The sequence below is a fragment of the Trachinotus anak genome, unplaced genomic scaffold, assembly GCF_046630095.1.
Source record: "Trachinotus anak isolate AG129_WGS33_773 ecotype Australia unplaced genomic scaffold, CSIRO_AGI_Tana_v1 ptg000004l, whole genome shotgun sequence".
In the NCBI taxonomy this organism is placed as follows: domain Eukaryota; kingdom Metazoa; phylum Chordata; class Actinopteri; order Carangiformes; family Carangidae; genus Trachinotus; species Trachinotus anak.
Window position 1 is genome coordinate 18,638,446 of NW_027273855.1, and position 14,062 is coordinate 18,652,507.

The 14,062-nt window shown below is 42.7% G+C and overlaps 2 protein-coding genes across 2 annotated transcripts in view; one reads left to right on the forward strand and one right to left on the reverse strand.

Annotated features, from left to right (window-relative positions):
- The window catches only part of plxnd1 (plexin D1), a 58,988-nt gene extending 49,124 nt beyond the window's left edge, over window positions 1-9,864 (forward strand). Inside the window, exons 28-36 of the mRNA XM_071476619.1 lie at window positions 294-397; window positions 1,764-1,827; window positions 3,145-3,179; window positions 3,798-3,902; window positions 4,101-4,264; window positions 4,357-4,504; window positions 7,463-7,603; window positions 7,718-7,792; window positions 8,836-9,864. Of these exons, the coding sequence (XP_071332720.1) occupies window positions 294-397; window positions 1,764-1,827; window positions 3,145-3,179; window positions 3,798-3,902; window positions 4,101-4,264; window positions 4,357-4,504; window positions 7,463-7,603; window positions 7,718-7,792; window positions 8,836-8,952 (953 nt within the window). The 3' untranslated portion in view covers window positions 8,953-9,864. The remainder of the gene's footprint in view (window positions 1-293; window positions 398-1,763; window positions 1,828-3,144; window positions 3,180-3,797; window positions 3,903-4,100; window positions 4,265-4,356; window positions 4,505-7,462; window positions 7,604-7,717; window positions 7,793-8,835) is intronic.
- A 200-nt stretch (window positions 9,865-10,064) lies between these two features.
- On the reverse strand, window positions 10,065-14,062 carry LOC139620770 (rhodopsin). Its single transcript, XM_071476620.1, has 5 exons — window positions 13,525-14,062; window positions 13,138-13,306; window positions 12,769-12,934; window positions 11,889-12,128; window positions 10,065-11,028 (listed from the first exon to the last, which is right to left on the reverse strand). The coding sequence occupies exons 1-5, from the start codon at window positions 13,883-13,885 to the stop codon at window positions 10,909-10,911; spliced, it is 1,056 nt and encodes a 351-aa protein (XP_071332721.1). The 5' UTR covers window positions 13,886-14,062; the 3' UTR covers window positions 10,065-10,908.

Genomic DNA, 14,062 nt, shown 5'->3' on the forward strand with positions numbered 1-14,062 from the left:
TTGCAAAAGGTCAGTTCCTCTCATGAAGCTCAACTAACCTGAGGCTGCAATATAATAAATGACAGAATGCATCGAGGAGAGTGTACAGTCATAATCACAAAGAGTTATTGCTTTCAAAAGCTGTGGAGCCTGCAGAGCTGATTTGATTAATGGCCCGAGAATATTTCCACAGGTCGTGACACGCAAATTTAGAGCAGGGCTGCCCTCTGTCTCATATATATTCTTTTCCAAATTTAGGATGAAATTGTCTAACAACACTTTCCTCCCTTCTCCCGTCTCTGTCTTTCCTCCAGAGTGGTTTGACTCTGGTAGCAACAGTAAACTTCTGCAGGACCTGGATAACTCCTCAGTGATGGAGGATGGCAGAAAGAAGCTCAACACAGTCTTCCATTACCAGGTGTGTATGTGTGTGTAAATGGTGTCACAGGCTCTTTATGGGGTGGTGGGGTGTTACTCTGCAATACATTTATACATTCTTGTATTGGTACTTTATGGCAGCATAGCTGCTGTATTCAAACTGTTATTATGAAGAGTCTGAAAGACATATAGTTCAATATACAGTGTGTTTTTTGTGTAATTTTGTCAATAAGTAGGAAATATTTAATTATTAAATTTGTAATTTCTAACAAATTAATTTAAAAAAATTTTACTTTTTAAATTAGGTACTCATTGATTAACAGTACATTATTTATGAATGTGATTTAATCGGTGATCAGAGCAATTTCATGGAAGGGTTATGCCAGAAAGAAAAGTTCACACATCATGTGAAGCTGTTTGTCCATCCAAATAAGTCATCAATAATGGAAGTTTAAATTTAAGATTTGTATCTATATACTTAAATAAATAATTAAACCAGTGACTTATAAATTATCTAAAAGTATTTGTCCAGTAATTAACACATCGTTGATGATAATAATAACTGATATTATCTGAGCCCTTAGAGCATTTAAATTATTTAAAATACTTTAACTGTTTATTGTCATTCACTACAATACTACAGTGTGTAAACTTAATAATGAATATACTTTTATAATATTATAATAATGCACATACATATTCATTATTTCATGAATGTTTACTTGCATATACATTAATTAAAGTGATATCATTCAATTTTGTTATACAATATTACAGGTAATTAAATGATAATTACTCACAAATGCAATAAATGTATTGTAAATATTTAAAAGTCATTTTGAACATTTATGAAGTTTATAAAAAGCTTTTTTTTGCTCTCACCTCTCTCTAGCCATGCCTACAACTTAAAATAACCACAGAACAAGTAAACTATACTGGTTTCCCATTAAGAATGTTTTTAAGTGTGTGTGTGTTTGCTTATGTCTACGTTTATTTGTGCGTGAGTACACAGACCTTCAGTGTGGCTCGACCTTTGACCTGTTACCTGTACTTGTTAAGTGTTCTGTTTAGTTTTTGCTGAGCCATGGGGACAGAGCTGTGAAAGCAGCGAGCTGCAGCGTGTACTAACAGTCACAGTTCACTGGCAAGGCTGTTCAATCCATTTCACCACGGGCTGACTTTAATGGGCCAGCCAGGCTCCCGCAGACTTGCCACCAGTGTAGATGCACGCAAGGCCAACACAGGCAGACACACAAACATATGCACCTCTCAGCACCACACTCCCCTGGAGGGCATGCTTAATGACGCTGTTCTAGTGCACCCCGGCTCACCCCTGACCCCTTGCCCTCTGTCCTCTCCTTGTCTTTCCTCCCTCCCTCCCTCCTCCTTCTTCTCTCCCTTCACAGATCCCAGAGGGGGCATCACTGGCCATGAGCATGAAGGACAACAAAGAGAACACCCTGGGGAGAGGTACGTCACCTTCAAACACACCCACCCTGTGTCGCTTTGTCACCCACACTCAGCCGTGCTTGGATAAATACACGCACTCACTCGATCACAGGAAACAGCACATGCTCAGTTGATCACGAGAACACGACACGCTCATGTAAACACGCATGAAACCACACACCCTCCCATCCCCAAAAGACACACCAGCCATCTAAACACACTTGCACCTAATAAATCACAACACATACTCTCCAGCTTCACGCAGGAGTTACGCTACTGCTCCTTTTCCGAGTTATAGATGTATTCCATTAACAAATGTCAGCTCCTGGGAAAAAATGCGACAAGTTGGCCCATTGTCCAGCCTCAAGCCGGAATATGATGACTGCTCTGCCTGTTGACAGATGAGTTTACATACAGCCTTTAATGGGCTTGTCCATTTGTTGTCTAGGGTCTACCTTACATAATCAGTACCAGACCACAGCTCAGCTCTGCTCAGGCTCTGTCCATCAAAGCCTCTCCTCTCATTTATACTCGGCCAAAAATAGGCTTATGTGGACCAAACCTGGCTTTGGCTTCAAAGCATCAAGGGGGTGTTATGAGACTGTAGTGCTCCCTGGCTAATATAAAACACTGTCCTGCCTGCCTGTGATCAGTGTTGAGGGTCTGGACTGAGGCCCGCTGGGCAGGAGCATCTCTGGCAGTGCAGCCTGTAATGAGAATACACTCACCCTCACATGTGTGTGTTTGTGTGTGTGTTGCACAAATGCTCTTTGTTTTTGTTGTGTATATATATATGTGTGTGTGTGTGTGTGTGTCTACAGTAATTTACTGTATTTGCTTGTGTTTGTGTCTGTATTTGGGCTTGTGTTTGGATATGTGTCTACATACGTCCTCATAACTGCTCATGTGTATGAGTGTGTTTGTGTTTAGACCTATATATAGACTAGCAAGGTTTAATGCTACTTCCCAGCGTTGGCCAAGCATTACCATCTCATTACACCGGCTCCAGAACCAATCACAGACTCTGTGTGTCTGTCTCCCCTAATCTCTCTCCTTTCTCTCTCCTTTCACTCGTAATCTTTCTTTTTCATTCTCTCAGACAGCTCCCCTCCCCTACCAGCCCACAGTCCACCTTAATCACTTTCTCCTCTCGCATGTACTCTATCTCCCCTGCTCTCCTGTCAATCTCCCTCTTGATTTTTTTTTCTCTCTCCCCTCTATCTGTCACACTCCTCTGTGCTCCCTCCTCCTGTCTCCTCTCATTCTCGCAGGTCTCCAACTTGCTGATTGCACATTGTTTCATGCTGCGTGTTTCTTTTTTTGTCTCTTTCTCCTTAGTCAAAGATCTGGATACAGAGAAGTATGTACATTTGGTGAGTATCCCCTTATAGGTAATCAGAATGTTTCCTGAAGTGGTCTCAGAGTTTATTGCCAGAGCTTTTCCTGTGTGTGCCAGTGCTAGTCAGCCAGGAGCAGGCCTGACAACAGAGAGAATGGGGGTGAACAGAGGTGAAAAGGAAAGCTGCTGAGAGGACATGACAGCCCTAATGCTTCTTAAGCTCTTTTATAAACGTCAGCCAAGATATGGGCCCTTTGACTTTAGAATAATGAGTTCCTTGGAACACAATTTGCCGGGTGAATAGTTAGTTTTACAGGACACCTCTGTAGTCCTTTTTTGACACAAGTAGGTAGAATTTGGCTGCTTTTTCTATTCCCCTACCCCTATTTATACCTGTATGAGCAAGTCAGAGACATGATCCCCTACACAGCAAAAAATCTTTAAAAATTTCCCAACTACCATCACTTCCTCAATTCTGTATATTATTCAGTGCGCAAAATACCCTGATGTGATTTCTGGATCATGTGTCTAATGCATGAAACAGAAAATTCCCCTCTGGCAACTGAGACAGCAGAGACAATGGAGCATTCATTTGGCATATTGCTTCAACCTGTGTGCTGTATGTTGACCTTTGGTCTCTGTTGTGTTCCAGGTCCTACCTCATGATGACCTAATGGAGACCAAGAAATCGCATAGACAGAGCCACCGCAAGAAAGTCCTGCCTGAAATCTACCTGACACGCCTGCTGTCTACCAAGGTAACCAGAAACAAGAGACTGCTTGTGTTGCCAGCACCTCAAACAGACTTCAGTTATAGCCCGATATCTATGTCATCGTTCCATTTCTTGTTTTTATCACCCATATTAGCCTCAGGAGCCGACTAGAAATTCCATCACATGACATGAAACCATGTCTCTGCGTATTTATGAGCCGCCTTTTTTTCTTTTCCTCCACAGGGAACTCTTCAGAAGTTCTTGGATGACCTCTTTCAGGCCATCCTTAGCATCCCTCCGGATCAGCCCCCTCTGGCTGTCAAATATTTCTTTGACTTCCTGGAGGAACAGGCTGACAAACGGGGCATCACAGACCCAGACACCCTGCACATCTGGAAAACCAACAGGTAGATGAGCTAACTCTATGATTAAAGTCCCCTATGGTCACCTCACTGTGCAAGTGCACGACTTTAAATGCTTATCTCCTCCTTCCTTCCAGTTTACCTCTGCGTTTCTGGGTGAACATCCTGAAGAATCCTCAGTTTGTGTTTGACATTGATAAGACGGATCACATGGACGCCTGTCTGTCTGTCATTGCCCAGGCTTTCATAGACGCCTGCTCCATCTCTGACCTGCAGCTAGGGAAGGTGAGTCTGTCTATCTACCTATCAATGTAAGAGTTTTCAAAGTCTCTCTCCGTGAACCGAGTAAAGAATTTAGACACTTATGATTCTTTGTCTTCCTATGATTTTGGAGCCTCTTTTTTATTAGCCTATATTTGTTATATTTTGGCAAAATGGCACATTAAAACTATGGTAATTTAGCTATTAGTTGCTCCCGTTTGCAATGTACAGACAAACTTAAAAACATGAAGATTCTCTGGCAGGAGTCATAAAGAGCATCTTAGTTTTATGACTTATGATTTATGATTTATAACAGATTAATGGATGTTCATTCAACATGTATCTAGCTGTTAATCTGCCTCCCTTGCCCCCTGAGGGGACGCTCGTCTCACCACTTGAAAACCTATGATCTATCAAAATGTAACTTTTTATCATATCTACCTGATTACTGATTAAATACATGATTAAATCATGGTTGTATATCCGGCTATTCATCTGTCTGTCTTTCTGCCTGTCAACATTTATATCTATCTAACACACACACACACACACACACACACACACACACACAAAGACACACACACCTCCCAAGTCCCCCTGAACCCTCATCCCAAAGCCTTCAGACTGTCAGCTCCATCTACCTCTGCTCATGTTATTTCAGCCCAGTCTGCTGATCCAAGGTCATGAGCACCAGGGATCTCTTTTTGTGCAATGTGTGTGTGTGTGTGTGTGTGTGTGTGTGTGTGTGTGTGTGTGTGTGTGTGTTCAAGCGTGCGTATGTCTGTCTGTCCGTGTGTGTGTGTGTGTGTGTGTGTGTGCGCGCGCGTGTGTGTGCTTGCATTTCAATGTCCTCACTGCTCACAAATCCGTCTCATCCCTCAGACACCGTGACCCTGAGCACGCTCTGCTTCCTGTCTCTCTCTGACTGGCTTCCTCCCTGGAGGAAGTCGAGGACTCATCAAATAATGCTTTCACTGAGAAACACTCTGATTTATAAACTTCACTTCAGTACCAAAGCCAATGCACTCACACGTATATGCAGGCAGATATATACCCATGGATATACAGGCATAAAACCAGTGTCTGCAGCCTCCTCATCAACATGTCGCATCTGGCTGTGCAAGTACAGCATTATGGAGTTACCAGGTTTAAGGATATGGCCACATTTTCTCCTGTAGGTCAAGGAGACTGACATGACACATTACACAGTGTTTACAGTCGCTTGTTTGTCCATGTGTATGAGTGTGTGTGTGATGGCCTCGGGACAGGACAGTGAAGGGTACAGGGTCTGGATTAGCAGGGGCACAGCAGGGGTGAGAAAGAGGGGTAGGAAACTCAGCAACGCTCGCTGTTTCCACGGAAACCCTCTTATCTGGCGAGATGCAGACATGGAGGGCCACGGGGTCACAGGGGGGTTACCAGGCAGATGGGCGAACAGCAGGAAGTGATCTTGTGGACAGGAAGAGAGAGGGTTCCCGATCAGAAGGAGCGACTGTGGCCGCAGCCCGTCAGTCCCCCGGCACCTTTAACACACACAAACACGCTCACACACAAACAAACACACATTAGGTGACACAAATAACTCATGACACATTGAAATATTAAGGTGCGCTGTAAGCACATTCAGTGACGCTGAAAGCTGAGGCTGCCCGTCTCTTTTACCTCCTCTTTTTCCCTGCCCTACTTTCTCTCTGTCCCTTCCCCTCATGCTCACACACAGCACAAAGACCCACGCACACTCACTCGCAACAGTAGTCACCACTTAAACCTGAATGTGCCCACAACCTCTTAGCCCCGCTACTTTTCTTCCTGCTTGAATAGGCATTAGTGCGCGAGCCTGAAGTGATTGTGGAGAGAGTGGCAGGGGTATGAAGAAGTATTGTTTACACTGGAATGTTCCCTCTTCAGCGCTGACTTTTTTGAGTCTCCTGTTGTGTGGAAAGGAAACTGTTCCCTCCCTCTATTGTCTCATTTTAGGCTAGTTTAGATTGGCTAATTAACAAATAACATCCAGTGTAACTGAACAGCTCCTTATTGGGACAATAGCACCAGTGATGGAAGAAATACTAGTAGTAATATCACCCTGTAGAAATACCCAGCTACAAGCATACAAAAAGTATTATCAGCTGAATGTACCTAATGTATCAAAAGTAAAGGTACCTGTTGGGTAGAATGTCCCCTTTCAGTGGAGGAGTTATGTAATTGGGCATGTTTATTGTATGTATTGTGTTATAGGAGTATTGTCACTGAAGCATTAACATAGAAGTAGCATTTTAATATGTTAGCTTGCTAAAGTGAAGCTTGATTTAACTCCTTCACATAATAATAATGTATATGATATAATAACAATCCATCATATTGTTTGGATGATCATACATTTTTAAGTGAATTCTGAAGTAAGCAGTGACTGTAGCTTTCAGGTTAGTGTGGTGAATTGAAAGTAGAATATTTGCCTCTGAAATGTTCATGTGGGACGAAAAAGTGGCATAAAATTAGAATAAAAGTACGAGTACCTGTACTTGATAAGTGAACTTGATTAGGGCCTGATTGCAACCAAACAATGTACAAATGCACAAACCTTTTCATCTAAGACTACTGAGGTCAATAATAATACATTTTAATTAACCCTAAAAGTTGAAGTTGTGCCATATATGGAGCTTTGGATAATCTTATAGTCCTGCAGTAGTTACATACATTCTCCTATCATGTATATCCATGACCTGTCTCACATTCAGTCTTCAACTCCAGCCTCTATTAGCATTTAGCTGTTTGTGAATTGTGAAATTTCCTTTTTATGTTTTCATTTTTATATCTCAGGCTCTGCCAAAGGCTCTGCGAGCTCAGAGAACGTCTGTACCAAGCTTGTTCAGATTTTTTCCAGGGCATCACATGAGCCGCACCATGCCAAACTAATATTAGTTAAAACTCTGACATGGGTGTCCGGACTGAAATATGTGTGTGCATATGTGTTTTTTCTTCCAGGACTCCCCTACCAACAAGCTGCTGTATGCCAAGGAGATCCCTGAGTACAAGAAAAGAGTGCAGTGCTACTACCAGCAGATACAGGAAATGGCACCTCTCAGTGAGCAGGAGATGAATGCTCACCTGGCCGAGGAGTCTCGAGTGAGTAAAGTGTTCAGAATGTACCTGTGTGTGTTAACAACCACCTGGCCTGCAATAACATGCAAGATTTATTTTGGAATTTAATCTTAAGTAATGCTGTTTTCCGTAATGCAGAAATACAGAAACGAATTCAACACCAACCTGGCCTTGACAGAAATCTACAAATATGCCAAAAGATACAGAAACCAGGTAAGAGATTCTCACGTTACGTCTCTGTCTTCCTGATGTTAGATTGAGATTAGATGTAACCCGTGTTTAAACCGGCCTTTTTCTGCAGCCACAACACCTCAGTCAACTCCTTTTGCTGTATAAAGTTTCGCAGATGGGTATCAGAGCGTGACGTATCATGGGCATGCTAAGAGATGTATCAGACTGTAAACAGACTCACATCTTGTCACTCAAATAACCAAATATGCTTTGAATATCCACACTAAATGAGCTGTTTTTTCTTTTGTTAAATGTTTTTAGACCAGAAACAATCAGAGGTGCACTATCTCCCGAGCAGCAGCCACTATTCAATGTGTCCAATCCTCCCTTCCAGCCCACATATACCTTTCACTTTAAGCAAACAACATGCTGTTTACCTTCTCTTTATCCACCACCTCTATCTGCTTAATGACAGTGTTAAGTTGCAGCTTCATATCGCTTGTTTCGCTTTGAACTAGCCCTCTTCCAGCCCTTGCTGTCCTCCCCCATGTTTCCTTACTGATGTGCCTATTCTCTGGAGAGGCTTAGTCAGTGGTGACTGTGCCTTAATGGAGCACCCTCATGATAATACAGTTTAGCTGCTTTCCACTGTCATGCTACCGTAGTGACGTGGGCCAGGGGCTTAGGCTCTGATTCACAGAGCTCTGTGAATGGCCCCTGATTGCCTTTTCTCTCGCCCCAGCTCAGTTCGCTCTGCCTGGTAGCACACTGCCGCTAAGAGCCCATAAATCCCACTGACACGGTGACAACTATTGGGCATGAAAAACAGAGCAGATGTGGGTTTTGTAAATATGTGAAGTGCAAAGGCTTTTGTGGTGTGGAGGCATGCATGAAGGCAGGAGAAGAGGCTGAAGCACTTCACTCGCTCCACTGCTGCTCTCCCCTTCGCTCTCGCTCAACTTTCTATGTCCAGGCAGGTGGCTGATTTTCCTCCCTCTCTCCCAGATAGACAGATGCATGAATGCTTGACAGCCACTGAAAGTCATCTTTGTTGTGTTTTTCTTTTCTGCCCCCCCGCCCTCCAGGTGGTGAACGCTCTGGAGTCTAACCCCACCGCACGGCGCACTCAGCTGCACCACAAGTTCGAGCAGGTCATTGCCCTTGTGGAGGACAACATCTACGAGTGCTGCAGTGAAGCCTGAACCTGCCAGTCTCTTCTGCAAGCCACCTCTTTCTCCTTACTGACAGCTGCCTTTCTCCCACCCACATGGTTACTTGGGAACGTCGAGCCACTGTGGAGTTAGCCTTCTTAAGTGTCATTGTTATTCCCGCAGACTCTAACAAGCGTGAAAAGTGGCAGAGCAAAGGACTTAAACCTGCTTCTCAGGCGTTACACATTTTGCGAGGTGTTCCTCCTGTCATCTGGGGAACGGCAAGAAATGTTCCCAAATCTTTCCCCATGACATGGACAGAATTCAGCTATGCTTTAGAGGGAATGTGTAGGAGATGAGGGGCTCTTTTTTTGTGGATGTCTTTACAGTTGCTGGGAGCTACAGTAAGCCCTGGTGGCAGTCTTTAACGCACTGAACCCTTATCTGAAGGGAACGAGCCAATGATGCACTGTACTGTATTATAATGTCCATAGCAATATTTATAGATGTGTTATAATGCTTTCAAGTGGCCTGTTCATCAGGATGAGTAGGAAGGAGCGTGATAAACTCCTCCCATCTCCTAAAGCCTGCAATGTTCTCAGGTGTGAGTGGTGAAGATGGGCGACTTGCTCCCATCGGTGCTCCGAACAATACGTCCCATTGTGCTTTGCAGGTTGATGATGGGTTGAGGGGGAGTGGAGAGTGGAATATAAATGACTGAAATAAATGAAATCAAATGTTATGTAGTTCACTGGGAAGAGCTGCATCAGTATAGAATTGTTGATCAGTGTGCTTGTAAATGAGTGAATATCATGTTGGATTATGACCAATTTAAAAGAGGGAAATTTACATTTATGGAAAAAAAAAATGTGAGCTCAATATAATCTGAAGAGAGACTGTATTTGTGATGCCAAATGACTTGTCAGAGTTTGTGAAATAAATTACAGTATTTAGGATTTTAAAGTGTCTAATGATGACAACATTTATTGTAGTACGTCTCAAAGTGCTTCATTTCTAAATGCATTTCAGCAAAGTGAATTTTAACATTTGAAAACCATTAAGATTTGGCCTTCCACCCAACAGCCCACAAACCAGCATCTGGAACATGTCAGGAAGCCTTGTAAATGTTCTCATGATGGAGCGGGTAAGGGAAAAGTCATGGAGACATTCAGCTTTGTTTTTATTGCAGGACACAGAACAACTTCCACAAGATGCTAGCCTTTAAACAATGATCAAAATAATATCCCCAAATATCAACCCTGTATCTCTTTAATACACACACTGACATTCTGACATCCATTAAATACATAAACATGCACCACACACACACACACACACACACACACACACACACACACCCAGTTTCCTGCAGGAGGCACCTTCTCAGGTCCATCTGTTTACACTCATGTCTCAGTCGATGCCAAGAGTAAACAAACCACCTCAGCTTCTTCACTGTAAAGACAAGAAGAGAGACAGAGAGACCGGAGGACAGCCCTGTCTGATGCCTTAAAAACCCATGAGATATCTAAACAAATTCATTACTAATTTCAACTAAGTATTCATAAATTTGATTGTTCAAAGCGCATTTAGTATTTTTGGGGGCTATATAGCTGCAACAATCACTTCAACAAGATTTGATGTGGACGAAATCATACGGTGTGGTTTGCAGAATTAGATTTTCGCCTATTATGTGTTTTGGGGGCAGTGGGGACTTGGAATGTGTTCAGTTGGATCATCACATGGACAACACTCCCTTGATGCCGGGTTAAACTCTGTAAAGCCAGCTGAACACTTTCCATGATTAAATGGATTGAGAACACACATGCTGGCTCTTGAGTAGGTCAGTCCCACCAAAGGTGCGGTTGTGCCGCTGCAGTGAAGACACATGGAGAGGTAAGTCAAGAGGATTGGCCAATAGAACATAGTGGTGCTTGGCGGTAGAGGGTCCCTAGGTGTGCAGGGACAGATGGGACTTCAAAGAGGAGGAGCCAGGGGGGTGGGGGCAGGTCAAGCGGGAGCCACCTGGCTGGAAGATACAGATGAAGTCTGGGTTTTGGAGACAGCGGCTTCATCGTCTCCAAACGGGTTCTTTCCGCAGCACACCGTGGTGATCATGCAGTTTCTGAACTGGAGGCCAAAAAGAAGAAGAAGATCTGAATCACATTTATGTTACAGCTTCACTCAGGGGTGGAAGAAGCATTCAGATCCCTTACATAAGTAAAAGGACCAGTGCATTGTCAAAACAACTACAAGTTAAAGTCCTGTATTCAAAATCCTACTCAAGTATAAATACAGCAATATTATAAATAAATTGTACTTAAAGTTTTAAAAGAAAAAGTACTTGTTACATAGAAAATCTCCCCTGTGACTGATCTAATATTTCATTAAATTATTAGACTGTCAAATACTGATTATACTGACTGTAACAATGTATTAGCAGTATTTTACTGTTACAGCTGCTCCAGGTGGATCTATTTTTACTACTTTAGGTAGAATTAAGTGGTTTAGGCCACTGATTCCCAAAGTAGCGGTCACAAAAAACCTGACAGGGTCATGAAATAATGAATGGGGTGCAAAAAAGTTTTTTTTAAATGCTAAGAAACAAAATATATTCATTTTTTGTGCCTTGTTTTTTTTTTTTTTGGTGGAACTCCGAACAACTCACTGCTTTTTTAGTAGCGGGTCACAACCCAAAAAAGGTTGAGAGCCACTGATTTAATCTTTAACAAGGTATTTTCTTTTACGAGCATATTATACATTTTTTATGTAAAATGTTAACCTGAAAAGTTACTACAGCTGTCAGTGTACTGGTAGTAGTGGGGTAAGAAGCACAATATTTGCCTCTTCAATGTTGTGAAGTGGACGTATGAAGCGGCATAAAATGGAACACTTGGGTAAAGTACAAGTACCCCAGAATTTACAGTTCAGTACTTGAGTATGTATTTAGCTAGAAAGAATAACCTAACCAGGATATTTGCTTCACTTGCCTGTCTGTTTAGCAGAATGTAGATGACTGGGTTGTACAGAGCAGCACTCTTGGCGAAGAAGGCTGGAGCAGTCATGAATACAGGGCCAAACTCAGCTCCCTGATTGGCAAAGATGTACCAAGCCACGCTGGCATAGGGCACCCAGCAGACCAGGAAGGAGATCACCATGACAATGACCATACGTGTCACTTCTTTCTCGGCTCTCTGGGTGGTTTCAGACTCCTGCTGCTGGGCCGCAGCCTGAGCACAGACAGATACAGCTTATTAACTTATGAAAGGACTCATCTGTGATGCAAATATAAACAGAGGGTCAATCTACTTAGAATGAAAAAAAAAATACACAGGATTAGACTACCAAATTGACAGACAGGTCTTTTAAGCAACAGATCAACAGTAGAAAACATCCAAATCTACCGTGTGTTAGTTATGTTTTCTCATGCTGTTCAAACTAAGCAGAAAAACGAACAGCTTGATATTCATCGTTAAGTCAAACTCCCCAATCTAAATATATCTGTAATTTACGTGTCAAGAAATAATAATAATAATAAGCTTTTTTTTAAAAAACTATTTATGACTGCTAAGACATTATCAATGCAGCTATGCTATTATTAATGAGGGCATCAGGATGACACAGTGAGCAGGCAGACTGCCCTTCAGCTTGAGGACCTGGGTATAAGCTGCCATGCTGGCAACAATCTGCCCTCCTGAAGTGTCCTTGAGCCATTAAATCCCTCACATCTCCAGAGACTCTGCTCTGTGATGCTCTAACCTCCCTGTGGAGTGGAGAAAGGTAAAAAGAAAAAAAAAGAATGTATCTATAGGGATAAACAAGGTATCAATTCCCTATTATTAATATTACATCCGACAGTGGTGTTCTTACCGCTCGGACAGTGCAGAGCAGGCGACTGTAGCAGAAGAAAATGATGAAGAGGGGGATAGAGAAATGGAGGACAAACATATAGATGACGAATGAGGTGTTGTTGATCTCAGGCTTGGGAGTGTAGTAGTCAATCCCACAGGAACACTGCATTCCCTCTGGGATGTACCTGCATCCACACATAATAATAATCCAAGATTTTCCATCAACACTATCACACCCAATATTTGTTACTACATACAGTACGTGTCTTTCAGTAAGTGTGGTACGAGTAAATAAAAATAATCTCTAATGGTGCTCTTATTGTGTAAATGATTAGTTCAATATATAAAAGTCTGGCTAGCACAGTCTATACACTGAAACATACTGTACCGGGACCATCCAAACAGAGGAGGTGCAGCACAGGTCAGGGCCATGATCCACGTGAATCCCAGGCCAGCGATGGCATGTTTTTCTCCAAAGCGGAAGTTGGTCATTGGCTTACAGACCACAATGTAGCGCTCAATAGCCAAAACCACAAGAGACCAGAGTGCAATCTCCCCTAAGACATAAAATAAAATAATTACAGAAAGCACATGCATTTTCACCTGATATTAATTAAGGTATTTTGGATTTTTACAAAATTTCTAAATGTTTTAAAAAATACTTTCAATTATGAAAGAGACACACAAAGGATAACATTTACATTTATCAACATCAGAATAAAAAAAATATAGCACACATGTGAATCTATGCCCCAGTTCACGTTCTCTCTCTTACCTCCTAAGGTGGCGAAGAATCCTTCAATGTTGCAGCCGGTGACCCCTAAGATGAAATATCCATGCAGGGCTGTGTAGAGAGTGACTGTGAAGCCCCCAACAACCATGAAGAGGTCGGCCACCGCCAGGTTGAGCAGTACGTAGTTCAGAGGGGTCCTCAGCTTTTTGTGTTTGACAGTGACATAGAGGGTGAGGAAGTTGATGGGGAAGGCAGTGATGATGAGGAACAGCATGTACGCAGCCACAAGCGAGTACTTCCAGGGCTCGGCCAGGTAGTACTGCGGGTACTCAAACGGGCTGCGAACCAGCCCAGTCTTGTTAGACATGGGGACGTAAAAGTTGGGTCCTTCTGTGCCATTCATGGCTGCTATTAGTGATGGTTTTTCTTCCTCTGAGACCTTGACAAAGGATGAAACAGTCTGTGCCTCTTCTCAGAATAAAATACTGTCAGAGAGTCTTTTGGTGCAGCTGAAGTGCAAATGGGGGAGAGAGGACAGATGGAGGAATGGATCTTGAGGAAGTAAGGTGTGCTCTGCAGC